The 23,849-nt window shown below is 38.3% G+C and overlaps 1 protein-coding gene across 1 annotated transcript in view; it reads right to left on the reverse strand.

Annotated features, from left to right (window-relative positions):
* Window positions 1-15,406, reverse strand: part of grb2b (growth factor receptor-bound protein 2b) — a 47,166-nt gene extending 31,760 nt beyond the window's left edge. Inside the window, exons 1-2 of the mRNA XM_057861468.1 lie at window positions 15,239-15,406; window positions 10,130-10,381 (exon numbers count right to left, since the gene is read on the reverse strand). Coding sequence (XP_057717451.1) covers window positions 10,130-10,207 — 78 coding nt within the window. The 5' untranslated portion in view covers window positions 10,208-10,381; window positions 15,239-15,406. The remainder of the gene's footprint in view (window positions 1-10,129; window positions 10,382-15,238) is intronic.
* Window positions 15,407-23,849: the final 8,443 nt, after the last annotated feature.

The following is a 23,849-nucleotide window of genomic DNA, read 5'->3' on the forward strand; positions in this document are numbered from 1 at the left end:
TGGTAAAATGACTAGTGAACCTGAATGCATTTATATCTCCATCAAAGTAAGGAGACGTTAAACAGCAAGTTGGGAGGTTCGGACTTCCGATTCCAAGCATGTTTGTATTGACATACTGTACATATTAAACCCTTAACGATTGAGCAGCTATTAGGCCTGAGTGGAGAGTTGGAGTTGAGCTAGGTAAAACATGCATCAAAGCCTGCGGGTGTATGTTGGCTTGTGGCAGATGCTGCAAATGGAGGCAAGTACAAGGTGAGACAAAACAAAGAGGTGGAGGTATTTTATGCACTTTCTGGCACATTCTCACAAAGGCAGCATTTGTCATTTCCACATTATTTGCCATGGGCAGTTGGACCAACAAGCACGACGGTAGTTGCGTCAAGTAGAAAAGTGGTGTCAACGTGGACTAGAGCATTCAGTCTTTTTGAGGGATGGCAATAGAGGGGCACCATGGCACTGTGGCCGTCATCATACTTTCACTCTTAGTGGGCTTATAACAGAGTCTAAATTAAAAATAAAAAAACAAAAAAACATTTTTTAAATGCTAAAAAGTAACCAAACAATCCAGAAATATAACGGCTTTGCTAAAAGAAAAAAATATATCAACATTTTATACTCTGCAACACTCCCGGAAAAAGCGGAAGAGGAAGTACTGTAAACAGTAAAGCACTGCAACATGTTTGGAACTTTTGTTAAAATAGAGGGGGAAAAATTTCAGGTATTGGATCAGGACTATCGTCAGATTCTCAAAATCAGGTGACTGACTCAGGTGGAAAAATATGCGATCAAGACATCCCTACTTCTTTCGTTATAGTAAAATGTTGTTTATTCACCACCCTGGAGGCAAAAATAGTGACTAATTAGAACAGGGCTTCTGGATTGTTTAGCCACACCAGGTAGCCAGCTACATTTGTGATTCTGCCCTTCCTTGCCCGCATTGTAGTCAGGAGTGCTTCAACATTGAGGTAAATGCAATGGTCCATGACAATCATTAAAAATCTTGAAAGAGATTACTGGTAATAGCCACGCATGCGTCAAAACTGAAGGCCATCCACCTGCTTTACTGGCTTCTCAAAAACTTAACACTACAATGTTGCTGTTCAAGCTAGAACTGATTTAGCTACTTCAAGCAAATTAAGTAATAGATCTGTACCAAAGAGCTAAATCATGCATATGAGGAAAGAGTCATTCTAAGAAAACCTTATGCAACAACTGAAGCTAAGGTTGTTTCCCCCCCCCCAATTTTTTTCACTCAAAGACTAGATTTACACACATGTTCAAAGGTTTTTGTATCCTTTTGTTAATGAAAGAAACCATAGATGATTGGTAATTAAAAAAAAAAAAAAAAAAAAGAACTATAACAACAACAAAAAATCTCACTAAAATAGTCACAAAAACATTGTACACTAAGAAAAAAAATTACAAATGTCCTTAACAAAAACAAAGTGAGTGACCTTTGAGCGCACCCCCGGGGTGGCCTAAAAATTGAAAAAAGTGTGACTTATAGTTCAGTAAATTCAGTAAATTGGATGTAAATGTGGAATAAAATGTCACTATTTTACCATTACATATTCTGAATATTCGATGCCAAATTGTATATCAAATATTTTTCCTAAAAATATATATTTCATGTCTCTCTTTAAAAAAAAAAAGATTAGAAAATCCCTTTGCAGTCCAACAAAATACGACAAACTACACAATAAGCAACCAGACAGGGATTTATTAACCTCTCAGTTCTCTATTTGAAGGCACACCAGCAACCAAGAAATCTACAGAAAGCTACAACTGTTTTTTATAGTCCACTCTAAAAGTGCTGAACTCATTGGCTGTCATTGAAAGCGCTAGATGTCCAATCCATTTTGACTCGCAGCCGAAATGAATTGGACGTCTAATGCCGCGAATGCCACTGAAACATGAACATTCAAGGTCAGTCCCTCACAGTTTAAATGAATTGAGCATTTATTGTTGTCAAGGGCAGGCAATGAGTTTATAAAAGCATTGATTTGGATTTGTCTATAAAATAACAAGTTGTATTCTCCTGGCAGTGAAGTTATCAAACATCAGCACTGATATGAGACTTTCTTCATGGACCATTATCAATAATATAGAAGAATAAGGAATTTGGGAATCAATAAACAGAGATGGGTGGCGTGGCTTCATAAAAAGTAACAAGGCAACAGGCTTAAAAGGGTCTTAGACAATTTTCTTTGGGGTTTTGAGGAGAAAATATACGTAGTTAGAAACAGAACAGCCTGGAGATAAAAAAACATTTGAGATTTGACTGAAGGGTAAAAGTCTAAATCCAACTCGTGAGTCTTTGCATCGTCAGTACAACATTGTGGTAGATGAAGACAAGGGTTGCTGGAGTTGGTTGAGGAGATACAGGAAGTTGCAGAGGGGTTTGGACGACACAAACAGGATGTGAGAAACGTTAAACTGTGCTGTTAAAGAAATGCACACAAATGCAATCAAAGAGAAACTATATAGATTATTTAATTTTGGGAGAGTTAAGACACTGTCGGTTTTAAATCATTCTCAAAGAAAAAAAATCTGGTTAACAACAATGTCAATATTTTTAGCACAGCATTTTGTAAAAGCAAAAACAAGCTGAATAACTGCTGACTGTACGACAAATGCGTTGGATTTGAGAAAAGATTATACAATAATCATTTTAGTGCTGCAAATATTAATCGATTAAGTTGAGTAATTCGATTAGGAAATGGGCTTTGAATTAAATTTTGCTGCTTCAAGTATTCGTTTAATTAAAGTGGCGCTGTAATGGTTTGTTTTGAAAGCGTTTGCATTTGTTTTTATTGATTTGGGTGGATACACTGCCCTCTAGAGGCAACAATGAATATGACATAACTTATCCAACACAGTTGAATCCAGCTGCTCCCTGTTAAGACCAACATAAAGTTTTTGTTTGAACTAATGTGTTTTTTTAAATGCATTTGTAATTTAGTTTATAGGTATATTTAGCCATTTTTTGTAGGAATATGTGTTTGAATGACTTGTTAAGAGCATTGTAAAAGAAAAAAAAAAGTGAGCATACGACAGCATTTAAGGTAGTGAACTTTTGCTATGCAAGTTAGCCAACTGTTCTTTTGTTGTACTGAGATCCTCGTTTATTATTATTTTTTTTTATATACCTTTTGAAGCTAAAATCAGGTATTTAATTTTTTTATGTTCTTAATCTGATTATTCGATTATTCTACGAACGAACTAGTTCATAGAGTAATTGACTACTAAAATAATCGATAGCTGCAGCCCTAAAGCATTTACTGAATGCCAAGATTTGATGGTTAACTTCTGGTACTTTACCCAGGTGCAACATATTCTGTAGGTAGTGAACACAATGAGCACAGTGAGTTTTAATTACAACTGTTGACACAGAGCTCTTAGATTTGTTGACAGGAGCTTGTATGTATGACTGTCTGTTAATCTTCATTTATTTAAAGAGGAAATGAGAACAGTGCTTAGGGCAGTGAACAGGCTTTAGATATCTTGCTTCGCCTCTCAATCATTAGAAGTAAAAATGAAAGGCAACAGTATATATGCAGCATTCAGCAAAAAGTCAGTACAGTCCAGACACCGACCTATTTAATCATTGTCAACACATTTTTATTTATGTTATCACATAATAGTCTTCCTAATTGTTATCTTTCGCACAACAACAATTGTATTCGACTGTTGGCTTCATGACTCATGAGACTGCAAATGACAGAACTAAATGTTGTCGAATGACTCAAGGCTGCAAATTAGAGGGGAGCTTGGTCAAGGCGGCCAGCTGTTGTTAAACAGTGACGCAGTGATCGCTCGCTGAAGGCAAGTTGTGGAACCTGATTACTAAATATCCAAGTGACCACTGGACAATGAGGGCTTTCTTTAATCTTACAAACGTTCACAGAAAGACCTTGAATAAAATGTATGGCTCTATTGGAGTGTTTGTTATCTGTGAGCATAAAAGCTACAAAATAAAATGTGCAGATGCACAGTAGATACAACTCTGTGATTTGACTGCAATCACCTTCTAGGGTGCAATGTCAAATAATTCAATCTATGATGCAGTGTAACATTAGGCCTAGGTAGGAAAGCTACAGAAGTGTGATGTCTGGATTAACTTGAATCAGTGTCGGAAAAACTTTTTTGTATTTGCGACTAAGGATTTATTCATTCACATTGTTAATGAATATGGAAAATTTTTGCTACCATCACCCTAACAGTTAACTCATTTGCTCCCAGAAACGTATAAATACGTTCTATTTTTAAATGCTTCATTGTCCCAAAAACGTATTTATGCGTCTTTGATGTTTTTTTTTTTTTTTTACAAGAAGCAACTATAACTTGCAATCTATCTCAGAAACAAAAAACAAGGCTCCAATGGCGTAGCTCAGTGGTGGAGTAGTTGTCCCCCAACCCAGAGGTTGTGGGTTCGATTCTCCACCCTGATGAACTCGCCTAAGTATCCTTGAGCAAGATACTGAACTCCGCATTGCTCCTGGTGCTGTGTCACCAGTAGGTAGATGGCAATGTAGTGTAAAGCGCTCTGAGTACCTTGAGAGGTAGAAAAGCGCTATACAAGTATAATACCAAACCCATTTTAAAGCAATAAAACTGGCCACTGGAGGGCAGTAGCGCATTTTGTAAGACCCGCAACCCGATTCAACACCAATGAACGGCCGGGCAGCACGGTCAGAGCGGTGGCTGCATGATGCCAGGCGGCGCTCGGACCGAACAAAACAACCAAGACGACGCCTGGGAGGCTAGGCGCTGGACGACCAAGCAAAACAGGTGGGACCCCCAGTGTAGCGGCTCGCCGAGCAGACCCCGCAGAGACGCAAAAATAATCCATCTTTGTGAGACAGACAACGATGAGGGAAAAGTTTACACGGCTGACGTGGTGACAACGGCGTCATCTCGGCGACAAAGCGTCATCTCTCAGTAGTCATATGTAAATAGTTACTTTGCTATCAAAAGCTTTATTTGTCTGGTTGTTCATGGTATTTTGTAAAAGGAAAACATTCAGATGTTTGGCATGTAACTAATGCAAAAATAGCTTTGTTAAAATCCAGTGTTGTTAATTTTACTTTAAAAAAGTAATTAGTTACAAATTACTTCTCCCAAAAAGTAATTGCGTTAGTAACTCAGTTACCTGACTGTAAGAGTAATTAGTTACTTGGCAAAGTAACTAGTGATAATTTTCATGTTTTTTTTTCCCTTAAAGAAAAAAAACAGGTCACACAATGTGAAGTTTCAAGGGTTTTTGGGACAATTGGCCCGAGCCCAATTCTTTACCCTCCACTTAACTAGACACAAGGGTATTGCGATAACTAGATAGTAACCTTTGCTATGTGTAGAAGTTAAAGTTGTGAATCAACCGCTAAAGTTGTTAAAATGCTCTCGTTTTGCATTAGTTCCCTTCTGTCTACTTTCAACATGTGTAAGTTTTTAAAACTGTTTCATCATTTAAAGATAGATTTAAGTCAAGATTTTGCCGATTTAGGAGCATTTTAGATTTAAAAAAAGTTACTTAGGTTCGCTAGAAAGGATCTCTACAACAAAGCCTTCCTGAGAGGTCTACTGCTTTAAGATGGCGGCTGTTTACTAACGCATGTAGTCCTTAAAACATGTTGCCAATGCAGCCGTGTCTGTCATTTGCATCTAGTTCTATAATATGTGATATCTACCGTATCATGTGGGCGTAGTTTGTAGGCTATCGGCTACAGTCAGGTATTATTGGAGCCACCTAGCATTGCGTTAGCAAGGGCGTCTTCCCCACTCCTGCTCTGCTCTCTCGTCTCCGTGAGTCCGTCTCTCTCAGCCTTTTTTTTCATTCAACCAATTTAGTAACACATAGTAACGCACGTCTTTCCCGCCTCGGTAACGGCGTTGCCAAGATGAGAAAAGTAATTAATTAGATTAACGCCGTTAGTAACGCAGGTATATTCTAACGCCGTTATTAACAATACTGTTCAAATCAAAGTTATGTTTGAAATGTATGCGTTTGCAAAAAGCTAATTTTCTCCGTTTTTTCATCAGAAATTGGAAAATTGTTCAAACTAAGCTATATTCTAATCCTGATTTCTAACGAATGGAAAAAGATATGAACTTTTTTTCTGCTGAAAGAAGAGAGTCTAATCTTTCTTTTGGTGGGTTCAATGTTTATATAGCAATATAACTGAATTTTCTGTGGGACTTGCAAAATCAGTCAAAATCCAGAAAAACGGCCGGGAGCGAAGGGCCTTGCTCTGGTGAAAATGGCTGGGAGTGAATGAGTTAAAAGGGTACATGTAGATGCACTCTCATGAGAGATGTTCTGTCTTTAGAGCAGGGAAGTTCAACATCAATATTGGCAGTTGGCTTGCTTCAAATACAAGGGCAGTCAACCACAGTATTGGCAAAGTTTTTTTTTTTTTTTTCTCCGTCATTCGGGATGCATGATAATGATTAGACCGATAATTATAGTGTCGATGCTATGAATTACTACGACATAACGAAAACATCAAAACTTGCCCAGATTGTTTCATTCCCCTAAATTCAAGTTTCGTAGTTTGCTCTGCATGTGTACAGACGGACAAATTGGGCGCTCCTTTGTTTAGTATCTACCCTGTCGCAACCCCCTCCCACCGCCAGCCAAATCAAAACAAACACAGCATGGGTCTTCTTGCGCGTCTAATTCGGGATTGGTCATATTGAGCATTGTGTGACAGGCGAGCTGCAAAAATACTGGGATTTATTTCATGTGTTGTCACAGTTGATGTCACGCACAATCTTAGTCGATTCCAAATTACTTGTCATCGTGTGTGAGGGAGCTCGAGTGGGATTATCTTTTCATTATGAATTTAACCGCCTGAAGTTTACATCTAAAAGCCAGAACTAAGTTTTTCCTTTATCATTTTCAGTGCCAATGACGATAGATGTCCAATCATGCGGCTCTTCATCGATTTGCTGGGAATTCAAATCACTAGTTGACGTCCAATCCATTTGAACTAGGAGGGACAAACGAATGCTGTAGCGGTGCAACAATTAATCGAAAAGTAATCGATTAGCAAATTAATCGACAATCCTTTTGATAAGCGATAAATTGTTTAGGACCTTTTTCGACTTAAACTTGTCAAAATTCTTGAAATTATAACATACCTGTATATATAACTTTTCGATTGTAAATATGATCAGATTTCTTCATTATATTTTTGTTAAATCAAAGTAGAACATGAACAAAAATCTGCTTTTACTTTGGAGAACAACAATTCACCTTTTTGCCAATTTTCTGACATCTTACGGTCTAAACTAGCTTCTCAATAAGCCTCCAACAACCAATCGATTAATAAGTTAACAGTTCAAGATAATAGTCATCCATTTTGTCTTCATTGCTACTTACAATGAAGGTAATTGAAAGAATTGACATTTATCAGATTAACCGTTTAATTAATCGTCCGATTAAGTGATTATGAAAAGTAATCGTTAGTTGCAGCCCCAGAATGCTCATTCCCTGTCAGCCCTCCCAGTTCAAATGGATAGGACGTATATCTCCGTCAATGGCAGCAGATGAGTTGGAGGGAGCAATTCTAGAAGAACTGCTCAATTTTGCAATACTGGTATGTTAGTTGTTAAATTTCTTATTTTGAATGCTATACAGTGTTCTTGTGTTGAGTTATGAGGTCGAGTAGTGTGGCTGGTAGTACTGTACTATCGGCGCTGATGGTACGCAGAAGCCTGCTTGAACACAGAAATGAATTCATTTGCTAGGAAAAAATATTCGCACTTTACCTCCAGCATTATCTATCCATAATCTGCTACAAAATCATATTTCCTTTGAAAAGGAAAATCCTAAAAATGCAATTTATAGGCACAAGTTATGTAACAGTTCTCTCTCTATACCAGCATGCATTTGTGGATTATACACAAATAGTAAGCAGTCACTCAAACATGGTTATAAAGGATGGATGCAGTTGGAAGGGGAGGAAACGAGGAAAACAGGATAAAGATGAATGAGCGAGAGAAAGGGGATTGAATCGGGCAGAGGAAGGAACATCGTTCCTGCTTCAAAAAGCAAATTAGTCTTATGGGGAAAGCAGCCAACAAATGTTTCAGAAGAATTGTGGAGGCTGCCAGGGGCAGTATCATGGCAGTCTATTTTAGATTTATCTTCTCTCGAGAAATAACTTGAAAAGAATAAAGAAGAGGAACACCTCAATAGACCAGGGACACACAAAACATGGACTTCAGCTCTGCGTTCAATAGCATTATCCCTGAACTCATCTCTTCTGACCCTGTCTCTCTCCTACCATCTGTCAGTGCAGTAACAGCTTCCTAATGGGCAAGACACAGCAGGTGAAGATAGGTAAAGCCAGCTCATCTCCCCGCACCATCAGTACCAGGCCTGCTTCAAAGAGGTGTCATTTCCCACCGCTCTTTTCTCGCAACATGGACGACTGCAGATCACCCTGCACAGCTCACAACCTCCTCCTCAACGATGACGAAGAGTCTGCACTTCCTCAGCAATTCGAGCGACTGGTGCTCTGCCGTGGCCGACACAATTTGGACCTGAAAACGTTCAGGGCAGTAGAGACGACGGGTACTTCAAGGAAAATCCTTCACCACAGTTGCCCCTAACGCTATCCAACTGCTGTGTGTTAACTGTTGAGACCTTCAAGTTCCTGGGAATGAACAGTCTCTCAGGACCTCAAGTGGGAGGCCAACATCAACTTCATCCTCAAAAAGGCCCAGCAGAGGATGTACTTCCTGCGGCTGTTGAAGTTGCATGTCTGGCTACGAGAGCTGTGTAATCTTCAGTGACTAGTGTTCAGTTTTGTCCTGCGATATAAATGATTAAGTTTTGTAGACCTTTTAAGGGCTTCATTCCCAATTTAATGTTTTTTTCCAGCGTAAACACTATTCAGTCATAATTCAGTCATCCCAAGGTTGGACGATATAAAAATATATTGATATATTTATGATTAGGGTTGGGCATCGTTTGAAATTGAACAATTCCGGTTCCAATTCAGATTCCACGTTTCGATTCCGGTTCCGAACGATTCCCGATTCAGATTCTTTTAAGAGGCCCAAAAAAATGCAGGGTCCAAAAAATTGCATAGTTTTAATTAAAGTCTTAACTTTTTGAGGTTTTTTTAAATTAAGTGGCATCGAAACAAGGAATCGAAATTTAAAAGTGCGAACAAGTGTTAGAACCGGTTCCCATCGTTGCTCGATGCCCAACCCTATTTATGATAACTTCAAATGTGCACCTTATGGAGCTTTAATTTCAAATAAGATAAGCCTGTTCTTATCCACTATTTATGGTTCCATGTTATTGACTGAAATGAGATTTTTTTCCCCTCATGGACCAGATGAAGAAAACTGTTTATTACTCGTTTGATTTTGCTACAGTTCGCTAAAATAGCCGGTTTCAGAAATTGTGACGTCATAGTTAAATTTTACATGGACTGAACATTTGCCCTTATTTTGCATGATAAATATTAGGGATACTGTATATAGCGCATATCGACTTTCAGCCCAAATATATCAGGATTTGACTTTTGATCTATATTGCCTAGCCGCACATCATTTCTAAAAATCCTTACAATACGAAAAGGCAAGCCTTTTCGGACAAATATTGTTTTATGATAAACAATTCCAAAGCCTGTAATTGATTTTCTTTTAATCGAGTCCCACACCAAATATAGGGGAATTAACCCATGGAATATGATGATTAATGGTTTGGCCTCCCTTATTTGATAGTTTGGGGGTTTTAACACTTTGTTGCGCATTAGCAATGGCCGTTAGTTATTGGCGGATTCCTCTGTGTTTAAAACGTGGGCTATTACAGGAAATAACAGTATAGTTTTTTTTTTGTGTTAAATTCTGAATGCCTAACTAATACCTACTAACACCTGTGGCCAGAAATGTAAAAGAATCAAATGAGAATAAGTACGGCAGTATCTGAGGGTGGTGCATGAGCACATAATGTGCAAACTAGTTAATTGTGCAACCATCGAAACGTCTGAAAACGTGTAGGCGTGAAAAAGCCACAGTTTGTGGCATTCAGACTGCTTACATAAAGCCATACAGACAGGCATACAGGCATTCCCTCAGTTTAAAAAAAAAAAAAAAGCTTTCCACTTACCTTAAGGACATCTCCTCGCTGAAAGCTAAGCTCATCTTCAGCAGTAGCTTTAAAATCGTATTTGGCAATGGCCTCCATGGCGTGCGTGCAAGATAGCGTCTTGGCTCAAGTCGGTATTCAGGGACTGAATAAAAAATAAAAACAGTGCTTCTGCTGCTTCTACCACCAGATGATTTTCTCCGAGTCGCTCCTCCCCGTCGGTGACCCGTTGCTTTAGGGCTTTGACCTTACATTAAGGTCGCTGCGAGGTTCCTGTAAAAGCAAAGCGAACAGGTTTGTGATAAATGTCTTCAAAACAACCTGAGGTATGTGCATCATCATGTAGCCCTATTAATTAGGATTAAGAGTGTGACAATATCTCGATACAGCGATATATCGCGATATTTTGCAACCCGATCTGTTATCGATATGCTCCCGCCAAGTATCGATACTTTTATTTAACATATTGGCCATACAATGGAGTATGGATGCTAAAACTGGGAATCTTTGGACACCTAACGATTTGATTAAGATTACGATTCAGAGGCTCCGATTCGATTATAAAACGATTATTGATGCCCCTCCTTTTTTTGGGTTTTTTTTTGTTTTGTTTTGTACATTAGTTCCAAAATTGTTCAAAAATCCTCTCAGGCTAAACCAAACTACTATTTCAGTATCAAGTTAACATATAACAGTAAAGAAATATACAAAAATAACAGTAAATAAAAAACTCCAGTCCCCATTCTGTATCAGCAGCTTTAAACTACATTCAATTACTACATTTAATGTTGTGAATCAACTGTTACAGTTGTTAAAATTGCTCCTGTTATTCCACAATTTCCCTTCTGTCTACTTTTGTCAAAGTTTTAAAACTATTTCATCATTTAAAGGTAGATTCAAGACAGGATTCTGCCGATTTAGGAGTATTTTAGATAAAAAGTTAATTAGGTTCGCTACAACAGAGCCTTCTAGAGAGGTCAACTGCTTTAAGATGGCGGCTGTTTACTTACGCCGGAAAGTCTGTCATTTTGCATCTCTGTTCAATAATACATGTCCTAACACCGACGACGTCTGTCATTTTGCATCTAGTTCTACATATATATGATATCTACTGTATCATGTAGCAACTAGCAACTGGGCGTTGTTTGTAGCGGCTGTCAGCCGCAGTCAGGTTTGATTGTTTTTTTATCTAGCGGCATGAGTTGAACATGATATATACTCTCGGTCCGTTCCTCATTGTGTCCCAAAGACTGCGCTGACTGTGTTTTACTGGTATAATTCAATAAATCGGAATTTGGATATTTGTGAATCGTTCTCGAATCTTCCACGGCCAAATCGTGAATAATCTAAGAATCGGAAATTTCACACGCCTCTAATGGATGCTGTAAACTGCTCATTGTTTGTTGAGCAATTCCTTGGCGGTCCACTAGGGGGCGCTCGGGAGTGGCAGTGAAGGTAAAGTGCGCACAAGCAGTCTAGAGAAGAAGAGAGGAAGCTCCAAGTGGGTTGAAAAAATAAAAAAGCTTTGTGACAACGGTGGAGGAAAAAATTAGAAAAATGTTGCTACAAATCACACATGGGGACACACTTTAGATTTTACACCAACAAATAAGTAAGTAAGGTGAACAAGGACTTTGCTGTATGCAAGAATTGTCTAACAAAAATAAGGTTCACTGGCAGCTGGTGACGAAGTGCACACCGAATTTCGTTCACTGCTTCGCTTTCATCACTTGAGGTAAGAAAGCTTTGCAATGTAATTGATTTTTAATTTACATGTATTATTTTCATGACATTTGGTGTTGAATGATACAAAATAAACCAGGACCCTAAACTGGATGAAAATGAATATTGAACAAGCCTACATTAATTTACCCATTTATTTGATATTATTTGAGAACCACTTTCCATCTAGTTTACTACACAAACTGTTATTACTGCCATTTTGATACAATAAGCTATAAATATGGTTTGAATAGCTTCCAAGATATATAAAGTGATGTGCATGATAATTAATGTAGCCTACATATTAAAAATAGGTAATTATTGCATTTTGAATTTTTATAATTCAATTCATATTTTTTTAATTCACCCAATACTTCCAACACAAAAAAAAAAAAAAATCTGGATTTCAACTCAAAAGCTATGAAGTAGCTAATATTTTTTTGTTTTATTTTGTTGTTTTTAGGGCGAGGAAGACTGTGACTGACCAAGTCTGACATCTCAAATGCTGAAGCAGATAGTGGAAGTGCTCAAACCAACGCTTTTGGCAACAAAGGTCATATACGAAGAAAAGACCCACCAATTTTATCATTGCCCCACTCCAAGCTCAACTGCTGACAAACACCTACAGCTCTGTTAATTATTTTTTTTAAAGATTTAAAACTTTAAAGAAATTAAGGGTGCCATTCATCATGATCTCTCCAAGAGATATCAGTGGTTGTGGTTTGTTTCCTCTACATGTGCAGGTGCACAATTTGCAGTAGATTTATATTTTACAGCAATGTTGCACAGAAAAGGTGTCACTGTTTAATAAATGACTTAAACAGTATTTTTTCTATTTTGAAATATCTTTTTTTTTTGTTTCAACAGTGGTATCGTAGAATATCATGTATCCAATTTCTTACCAATATATCGATAATTGCCGTATCATAATATCGTGAGACAATCGTTATCGTGAGCCTTGTATCGCGAATCATATCGTATCATGAGGTGCCCTGAGGTTCCCACTCCTAGTTAGGATAGCCATTACTTACAACTTGGATATATATACATAGACACGTGTGTTTATAAAACTGGTAGTGCCAGGATTAGTGATCACACAGCTAAAATTAGGATGTTGACTCATTAATACGCGTGGGGATTTGTCTTAATATTCAGTTCCCCACTACACATTACTAATTTTGCTTGCACTCACCTTACACAATCACACTCCTGTCTAACCTACCTCTTAACCTTTAGTATTCCCTCGCTACATGGTGTCCCCTTTGTAAGAGCAGCCCTATTGAGAGAGCATGTATTTGTATATACATGTATTATGTATAGAGATAGACAAATTATCGGCGACGATATTTGGAAATTTGACGTATATAGGTATCGGCCTTATTTTTAAATCCGAGCGGCCGATATGAAAAAAATTATCTTTAAAACTTGGCTATTTCGGCTCAGATGGATACTCTAAGAACTCCTCCACTTTTTGATTTTGTTTGAAGTTCAACACAGTTAAAATTTACATATAACAAAAAAATGTGTTTTATTTATTTTGTAGAAATTCAGGACCTATTATCCAAGTTTTTATTTATCTTGACAAGAGGTGTTGCTGAGCCTGATAACTCCCTGTATTTTCATGGTATTTTCTGTGGAAAAAATTCAGAGCTATTTATTTCACCTTTTATTCAACTTTATAAGAGATGTATTTGAGTCTAGGAAATTCAGGCACTTCTGGAGCTATTAATTTTAATTTGTATAATATAATAACAAACATGCTTAAGGCATTTCAATTAAGTTCAGTGTTTGAAGTATTAATTTTTTTTTTAACGCCAATTTTTTACACTTGTACTGCAAATGAATATCGGGTCCAAAATTAGTTATCGGCCCCTCTAACTACTAATAATCTGTATCGGTACTGAAAAATCCATCTCTGTTCTTTTTTCTGTCCCCCAAAACACTTTTTTGTCCAGTTGCAGTCTCTCAATAACCAACACAATATAAACAACCACAAAGGGATTACACCAAACTCCCATGTGGCACGTAAAAAATTTTCAGCCTTTAAAGACACTTAGATTTATCATTTTCCTTGTCTAAATAGATGATGGGGAAAAAAGACTGCAGGCATATCTGATTCCAATCGGATTCCTTTTCAAATCTGATTTTTAGGGCTGACTCTTTACACTATATTTAGCAAGTGTCCTAATCAGATCTGGGCCTGTTCAGACTGGGACACGATATTGACACACCTGACAGGTTGCTGTGGCAACAACGGCGTCATCCAGCAAAGAGTGACGTCAAGGACAATCAAAATCCATCTGAGCTGTTCAGACTGAGAAGCATCTATTCCATATCTAATATGAAACTACCTCACGTATGTGGTTTCAATCAGTCTTGCAAAAATCATATTTCTGTGCTTTGTGACTGTTCAGACTACAAAAACCATCCGGATTAAAATCTGATTTCGGCTGCCGGTCTGAACAAGGCTAAAGGATAGCCTCCACTTGTTTTTATGAAGAGAGTTAAATCCTTGTCATCTACTGCTAAACACCTGCACTGACTAGACATTAAGCAGAGCCGTCAATGATACATCAGCTCAACCTACACTTGCTAAACGGATAAAGCAGCGACATCGCATTAAGTTGTTTACAAATACTCGTTAATCTAACACAACTGTACGATCCCTAAACTCATTAAAACTGCCTAGAAGGCTGAAACCGTTCTAAATGTTACAGATGTTACAACAGAGGATGCGGGACAATTCAGGGGAGAAAAAAAAAGTCGTTAGAGCGCGCAAGAAATGCACACAAATATGATTGCAATCCTCGGAAACAGTTGCGTCTAATAGGTGATCCTCAAACAGGTTATCAATAAATCATTTCATCAGTCAATAAAAGAGAAAGGGCTGACGTCCAAGTGCTACAGATATAGTTTTATTGTCAATAACCTGAATGTGTTTTCTCTTCTAGTGTTGGGAAGTCGTATGTTTTCAGAAAGGCTCCGAAACGTCTAATATATATAATTAAAATCTATTTTCAAACATTCACGGACTTCCCCCGTTAGTCTTCCCAAAGACTGCGCCCAGGAGGCTAGGCTTAGCTTGCCGGCTAACGCTCGGATAACAATGCCGAACGATTTTTAAACTCACTTCCACTAATGTAACATAAGCGGCTAAAGAAGGGACGACATTAGTCAACAAGTGAAACGCGCGTTTAACTTCAAGAGATATGCTGTGAAACGGCGGGGAAGCTCGCTGCTGGCTTCGCGCTGGCCAATATGACAAGCGAGAAAACACCTTTTTTTCATAGCGCAAGCTGTTGTTGCTAGCCTAGTGGCACAGTTAGCCCCGCTAGCTTCACTCAACTTGACTAGCCTGCGTCGCGAAGAGGAAACAGTAAACAACTTTGACGAAGAAGTGCTACTCACCACTCGAATATTCCGCGTCAACGTTACCACCGTGACAAAGAAATCCCTACCGCGTTGTAACCCGCTTTTGGTTCTCGGTTTTGGTGGCGGAAAAAAAAATCCCCCGATGTGTGTCATGTATCGCCGCCAGTCCGTCCTCGGAGCCTGACTCGAACTGATAGCATAAGCTTGGCGACGTTTATTTCCGCTTCCTTCCACGGAACTGGGATGGTCAGCCTCGTAGACGTGCGCATGAGAGAGCCTGATTTAGCGCCCATCGAACAGTAGATCCGCCGCCATATTTAATGTGGCAAAGTAAAGTAGATGCATCATTAAAAAAAATACAGTACTGTATATGGCGGAAAACACTCAGGTGACTTGAAGTCCCGCTCTGAGACCCCCAATTTAGCCAACTTTCAAAATTGTCCGATATGCATGTGATGTACATCATTAGAAAGCTTAAAATCTCAATTTTCTGGGGGAAGAATAATTTTGAACAGGAGGGCATTTTTTTGGGAATATTTTTTAAACAGCAAAACCCTATCTGGCGGTGAGAGCACGTGAGAGCAGAAATACAGACGCCATGACTTTAACGAGATATTATCGTGTACTTACCTTCTTTCTATCCAAAAACTCCAGTTGGCACGTATCACTGAGTGTCAGGACACAGCTGTGAGTGGCCACAGCTGGATTTTTGGGGATTTTATGGGTGAAACATGGTAACATAACAAAGGTTGCGATGCAGAAATCCCAGACATGAAGGATTGGTCGATATTTTCTTTTTCATATATTTACCCTTTTAAACGCCCCCCCCCCCCCCCCAATTTTTCTTTGTTTTGATCGATTATCATCTAACATATCGGAGAAAATGCGACAGTAAGAAAAAAATACAATTAAGCGATAGTTATGAGGTAGATATCCGTGACTTTTTTACAGAGGGCATTTTTTTTCATTGTGACATAATTTGTTTAAAAGTAAAATATGTGAGTGAATAATTTTTTCAAGTCGTTTAAAAAAAAAAAAAAATCAAACATCAATCAATGATTCTAATCTAAAAATCAAACAGACATTTTGAATAATAAATATAATTAACTTCGTTTTAAGGCTGGGTTGAAACAAAAGCGGTTGCGCGACGTCTGTAAACAGGGGTTTTCAGGGTAAAACGGAAAAATTAAAAATAGATCGGGGGCTTAATGCGCCATGAATCTGCTATGGCAGCATATGGACATATTGTTCTATCAAACACAACAGTTCTTTTGGCATAACCCTATATTGCCAAACGTATCACATTTGATACACCTAATATTTCAGGATTTTGAGACTAATTCAGAATTTTTACATGAACATTTTGGCTAGGACATTTATCTCTATTATTCGATCAAAAATCAAGTTGCCTGAAAAATATATAGATTTTCAAAAAGAAAAATCACTTCAATCAAAAAAAAAAAGAAAATTTTCAATCATAGAAAAAAGTTTTTGAATGCGAAAAAATATTTGAGATTGAAAAATTTGCATTTGAACACTTAATTTTGCATTGAAAAAGTTTTCTTTGATTGAAGCAATGCTTTTTGTGTTTGGGCCAAGAACAATATTAGATTACTATTGGAGGCCATAACGAGAGAGTATTGTTGTATGTAGTACAGAGTATGTAGAGTATGTTTTCATTTAATTTAATTTTGTTTTATTCAGAAAACCCTAACCCAAACCCTAATCCATATTACAATAACATTAAACTACAATAACAATTAATACTATAATGCAATTCAAATCACCAAAATTAGATGCCTGTCCTATCAACACTTAAGATATAGTTACTGTCTTCTTTTCTTTAGATTATTATTATTATTTAAATATATGTCATAATCCAAGTGACAATATTCTTTTTGTAAAATGATATAAACACTATTGGAATTGTTGAAATAGTATATTCGATGGCTTGAGGCAAACAAAAATCCTAAACTATATCATCAGAAAATTAGAAACTGCAATTTCTGAAGAAATTACGATGAGACTTTGCAGAGGTAGATCTATCAGATCTATCAGGTCACTTCCTGTTGATTTGGGGACATTTGGGAGCCACGTCCTGTTGAACATTATTACTACACTTCTAAACCAGTGTATCAATCTGTCTCTACTCTCTGGAGTGGTGCCTTAAATAGCAAAAATTGCACGAATCACACCAATCTTGAAACCTGAAATATATGATAACCTGAATAAAATGATAAATTTATCTGAGCAATTACCGACCAATATCAATTCTGCCTACCCTCTCCAAGGTTTTAAAAAGTCATCCACAAAAAAATTAAAAATTATTTAGACAAAATAAACATCATTGTCCCATAAAAATATGGATTCGGAAAAGAAAATATGGCAGTACTTGACTTAACGGGAAAAGTCTGCGATGCAATTGACAAAGGTGACTTTGGAGTTGGCATTTTTTTAGGCCTATCCAAAGCATTTGACACCATTAAGACTGAAATACTCATCAATAAACTGCAGCATTATGGGATTAGAGGCCTAGCACTAGACTGGTTCCGTAGTTATCTGTCTGGAAGATATCAGTATGTCAACATTAATAATTCTGAATCATCATACAAACTCATCAACCATGGAGTCCCCCAGGGCTCCATCTTAGGGCCGCTCCTCTTAAACCTGTATATTAATTATTTTGTTAATTCCTCAACCAGTTTTACATAAAGTAATATTTGCTGACGATACAAATTTGTTATTTTCCCATAACAATCCAACTGCTCTTGAGCAAATCGTAAATAGTGAATTAGAGAAAATAGACACATGGTTAAAATATAATAAACGATCGCTAAATATCAATAAAACAAATTACATTGTGTTTCACTCCCATAAAAAACAAGCCACTAAACAAATCTGCCTAAACATAAACGGAGAAAACATTGAAAGAGTCGACTCACTTCATGAGGTCCATATTGATGAGCACCTTAATAATAATTAAAAAAAAAAAACATATTGTTGATCTTACAAATAAACTGTTAAAAAGTTGTTGCTCCTTTTTTAAACTGAGACATTATCTTCCACTCTTTCATTCTGTATAAATCTTTATTTGAACCATATTTACAATACTGTAATAACAAATGGTGCAACACATAGCCGTCTAAAAAAGCTTGAAATACTGCAGGAAAAACTTATATGTGCCCTAACATGATCTGCGTTTAATCCTCCACCTAAAATAATTTTTCATGGACACAACCTTCTGAGGCGTAAAGACCACAACTATTATCAAAATGCGTGTGTAATGTATCAGATCATCTATTTATAGACTAAACCATAAATTAGGTGACCTCATCCCAATCTGTACTCCTCAGCACACATATACTATCAGAAGAAAAAAATCAAATCACGGCAGGAAAAACGAAGGCTAAAGTATACAAGCTTTGGCATTGTGTGCAAAGGACCACAGATTTGGACTGAACTTGACGAAACACTTAAAATGTCACACTCCATCTTTAAAAAAAAACCCTCAAAACTCATCTTCTAACAATGTATGTATAATATGCTGATTTTTGAACAACATTACTGGTGTCTCATATCAAATCCAATGTAACCAGAATTTTGAAATTTTCCACAGTTAATTGTATGTGTGGGTGTGGATGTGTGTGTGTGTGTGTGTATGCTACCTATACTAAAATCTTTGAATAGCCTCTTTGGAGTGTCCTTTTCGCCCATCCTATCATGTGAACTGCTTCCGTATGACCATGTACTGTATCTTGATGTGCGAATAAACTGAACTGAGATATCAGGTCCCTTCCTGTTGATTAGGGGACATTTGGGGGACACGTCCTGTTGATATCAGGCCACTTCCTGTTGACCAGCTTACTTGGGCTCCAGTTGAATGTCAATCAGATGCAATGGTAGGTTTTTGGTCAAAAATCACCGCCGCACAGGTTCTTCTGCCATTGAAATAAATGGGAAATTTGGACGTACATGCCCGTCAATGGCATGGATGTGCATGGCTGTCAATGGCATCGACTTACTTGGGCGCCAGTTGAATGTCAATAGGCTAATGTTAATTTTTTGTTCAAAAATCACTAGGACCAACTGTATCTTTTCCTGCCATTGAAAATGAATGGGAAATTTGGACATACATGGCTGTCAATGGCATGCCAATAGAAATGAATGGGACCGTTTTTGGCGAATTTTGGGGGAACCATAGGTTTCTGGCATATTCTGTATACTTTTATGCTCCTTACCATCCTGGATTTTTTTCTGTGTAAATTATGCGATTTGGTCCATAATTGTAGGCTTAGATATATTAATAAAAAAAAGTCCGCATTTACTTTGTCTTGCAAAGCCCCATCTGAAACAAACCCATCCCATTCCTGTGTTTTCCCCCCTCGCATATATGTAGTAGGAAAAGGTACACCAGTCACCGGACCTGTTTTTTCCCCTTCTTTTTTATAAAACCATAACGAGCAGATCATCCAATATGGCGGAAGTTCTAGCGTATCGCTGTGACGACTCAAGATGCTCACCAAGATGTCTGTGTATTATGTTTGCATCCGTTTATGTCAGTCTGCGCTTGTGGGAACTGAAACTCCGCCCGCCCCAGCTGTTCCGCTTCGACGACCCACCCACCCATCCACACCACCCATCCACACCACAACCACAATAGAACTGTCACCCTCAAATGACATCGTTCGTCGGCGGCGTGATGAACCATTTTCATGTACATCAAGGCAAGCGCTCGTGCTCAACGGCCACATTTAATACATTGAACTGATACAATGGCAAAGTTATTGGTAAACCAGGTTTAAAAAAATGTTTGCTACGTAAATAGTGGTTATCATTTTTGAAGTTGAGGCACATCTGGAACAGACGCAAATACCTTATCAATACTGACACCTGGTGGTGAGGTTTAACACCGAGGGGAAAAGACGTCTTCGAAATAATTTACATTCACTTCAGAAGAGAGGCTACACCACAAATAACACAAGATCTTAAATGAATGGTGTTTGAAGCAAGGCCGTAGGTTTGCATAGGGACGGTAGGAACATAACACTAGCAACTTTTCAGGATGCTGAAATTGTCCCCACCAACTTTTAAGCAACCTTAAATGCATTATACAGTATAATCAGTTTAGTTATATACTGTAGGTCATTTAGATTGTCTTCCCATATGTTGTAAGGATAGATTTGACCCTACAATTACGAGGGGCATTCAAAAAGTAATGCACTCAAGGCATTGCTCGACCAGGATTTTACCAATCTTGTTTATATTTGGCACAAGCATGATAGGACACACCTTTTTTGTGATTGTTATACGTGTTTTCTTATTTTTCGATTTTTAAAGCTTAAACTAGCTTCTAAAATGGCTGCCCCTCTTGAAGCTCGTCAAAAAGTTCAAGGCCCAAAAGTCAGATGGCAAAATTATGGCCACCGTTTTTTGGGATTCTCAAAGTGTAATCCTTGTGGATTTTTTTTGCCAAATGGGGAAACCATTAACCCTGAGGTATACATTGACACTCTTAGGAAGCTCAAAGCAAGAATTCGTGTTTTCGGCCCAATTTGGACATGGCAAATGTGCTCCTCTAGCATGACAATGCACGTCCTCACACAAACATCAGGACCATGGAGGTCATCACTTACTTTTGGATGAACGGTCATACCAAATCCACCATATTCTCCTGATTTGGCACCGTCAGACTACCACCTCTTTAGTCCAATGAAAGAAGGACTCCGGGGCAACCGATATGGCAATGACGACGAAGTGAATACTGTCAAGAATTGGTTTAGAGATCAACCGGCTGAGTTCTACAACACTGGTATACATGCCCTCGTTCATAGGTGGACTGTAGCTCTTGAAACTATGTGGAAAAGTAAAAATGTAATCCTCACACTTGTACCTTTCTTTTGGTGTATAATACATGTTGCTATTATAATTTGTTTGTACATAATAAAGTTGGGTGCATTACTTTTTGAATACCCCTCGTATTAAGTGATTTTTTGTCATTATGTTCAAACTTACATTTACCCCATTTCACTTGCTGAAATTGCCGATCCCCCCCCCCCCCCCCCAAACGCACGTTTGATTGGCTGATGTCTTGACCCACCCCTGACACACACCCCGACAGAAATAAATGTCGACAACATACTGCTGCCTCTGCTCTTTCGAAGAAAGGGATGTTAGAAGTTTTTTTCAGCCAGCAGCAGCCACTTTAGTAATTTAAAAATACACCAATGTTGTGGCGGTGAGAAAAACACTTCTAATTTTGCCACTGAAAGGTCGACCTGCATTAGTTAGCATAACGTTAAACTGTGTGAACTTGCTAATCTGCAAAACCCGAGTGGGAAGCGGATTAGAGAGAAGTGTCCTTCTGTTTGTGTTTTCAACTGTTAACGTGAACTAAACTGTGAGGAATGTAGTGAACTCTCCCGGATACTATAGAACTAGATACTAGAAAAACATGAGCAAGAAAACTGTTTAGAGGGAGAGGGGTGGTGCATAACCTCATTTGTTGCTCACACAACACAATATAATCATAATTAACTATGGACATAAAAAATGTGTTTTTTTTTGGGATGCCGCGAGCTACGCACACTAGCGTTGTGATCGACTGGTCGATCGTGATCGATGTAATGAGCACCTCTGATTCATCGTACTAATTAATCAGGCTCATACAGTGGGGCAAATAAGTATTTAGTCAACCACTAATTGTGCAAGTTCTCCCACTTGAAAATATTAGAAAGGTCTGTCAACATGGGTAAACCTCAACCATGAGAGACAGAATGTGGAAAAAAAACCCTGAAAATCACATTGTTTGATTTTTAAAGAATTAATTTGCAAATCGTGGTGGAAAATAAGTATTTGGTCAGTACTAAAAGTTCATCTCAATACTTTGTTATGTACCCTTTGTTGGCAATAACGGAGGCCAAACGTTTTCTGTAACTCATCAGAAGCTTTTCACACACTGTTGCTGGTATTTTGGCCCATTCCTCCATGCAGATCTCCTCTAAAGCAGTGATGTTTTGGGGCTGTCGTTGGGCAACACGGACTTTCAATTCCCTCCACAGATTTTCTATGGGGTTGAAATCTGGAGACTGGCTAGGCCACTCCAGGACCTTGAAATGCTTCTTACGAAGACACTCCTTTGTTGCCCTGGCTGTGTGTTTGGGATCATTGTCATGCTGAAAGACCCAGCCACGTCTCATCTTCAATGGCCTTGCTGATGGAAGGAGATTTTCACTCAAAATCTCTCGATACATGGCTCCATTTATTCTTTCCTTTACACAGATCAGTCGTCCTGGTCCATTTGCAGAAAAACAGCCCCAAAGCATGATGTTTCCACCCACATGCTTCACAGTGGGTATGGTGTTCTTCGGATGCAATTCAGTATTCTTTCTCCTCCAAACACGAGAACCTGTGTTTCTACCAAAAAGTTCTATTTTGGTTTCATCTTATCATAACACATTCTCCCACTCCTCTTCTGGATCATCCAAATGCTCTCTAGCGAACCGCAGACGGGCCTGGACGTGTACTTTCTTCAGCAGGGGGACACATCTGGTAATGCAGGATTTGAGTCCTTGGCGGCGCATTGTGCTACTGATAGTAGGCTTTGTTACTGTGTTCCCAGCTCTCTGTAGGTCATTCAGTAGGTCCTCCCGTGTGGTTCTGGGATTTTTGCTCACCATTCTTGTTATCATTTTGACGCCACGGGATAAGATCTTGCGTGGAGCCCCAGATTGAGGGGGATTATCAGTGGTCTTGTATGTCTTCCATTTTCTAATAATTGCTCCCACAGTTGATTTCTATACACCAAGCGTTTTACCTATTGCAGATTCAGTTTTCCCATCCTGGTGCAGGTCTACAATTTTGTCTCTGGTGTCCTTCGACAGCTCTTTGGTCTTGGCCATAGCGTTGCCATAGTTTGGAGTGTGACTGACTGAGGTTGTGGACAGGTGTCTTTTACACCAATAATGTGTTAAAACAGGTGCCATTAATACAGGTAACGAGTGGAGCCTCGTTAGACCTCGTTTGAAGAAGTTAGACCTCTTTGACAGCCAGAAATCTTGCTTGTTTGTAGGTGACCACATATTTTCCACTCTAATTTGGAAATAAATTCTCTAAAAATCAAACAATGTGATTTTCTGTCCCCCCCCATTCTGTGTCTCATGGTTGAGGTTTACCCATGTTAACAATTACAGCCCTCTCTAAACTTTTCAAGTAGGAGAACTTGCAACTTGGTGGTTGACTAAATACTTATTTGCCCCACTGTATTTGTGAGAAATGTAGCCCTGACCCTCGTTCACCCAATCTGTTAGGTCTTATTAATGTCCCATCTCCAGCAAAAAGTGTACATGCAGGTTATGCTGTTATATTGTCCCTACCAATGTTGAGACCAAAACTTCGCCCTTGGTTTGAAGTAATTTCAAAATACTATTTGTTTAACTGCATGATGTGATGAAATATTTGAAACAGCTCAGTGTACATTATGATGATACGATGCCAGAGTGGCTGACAGAAAAGCAATAATTGCAGATTCTGGGGTACTAATAAATAGAAAAATTATTGGTGTGTGTGTTTGCAAGTGCCACTTCGAGCATCGTCGTTCGATCCTTTGTCTGACTTTTGCCTAGTAACGAATGACCACATAAACATGTGA

Source organism: Corythoichthys intestinalis, chromosome 16, assembly GCF_030265065.1.
Source record: "Corythoichthys intestinalis isolate RoL2023-P3 chromosome 16, ASM3026506v1, whole genome shotgun sequence".
Classification (NCBI taxonomy): domain Eukaryota; kingdom Metazoa; phylum Chordata; class Actinopteri; order Syngnathiformes; family Syngnathidae; genus Corythoichthys; species Corythoichthys intestinalis.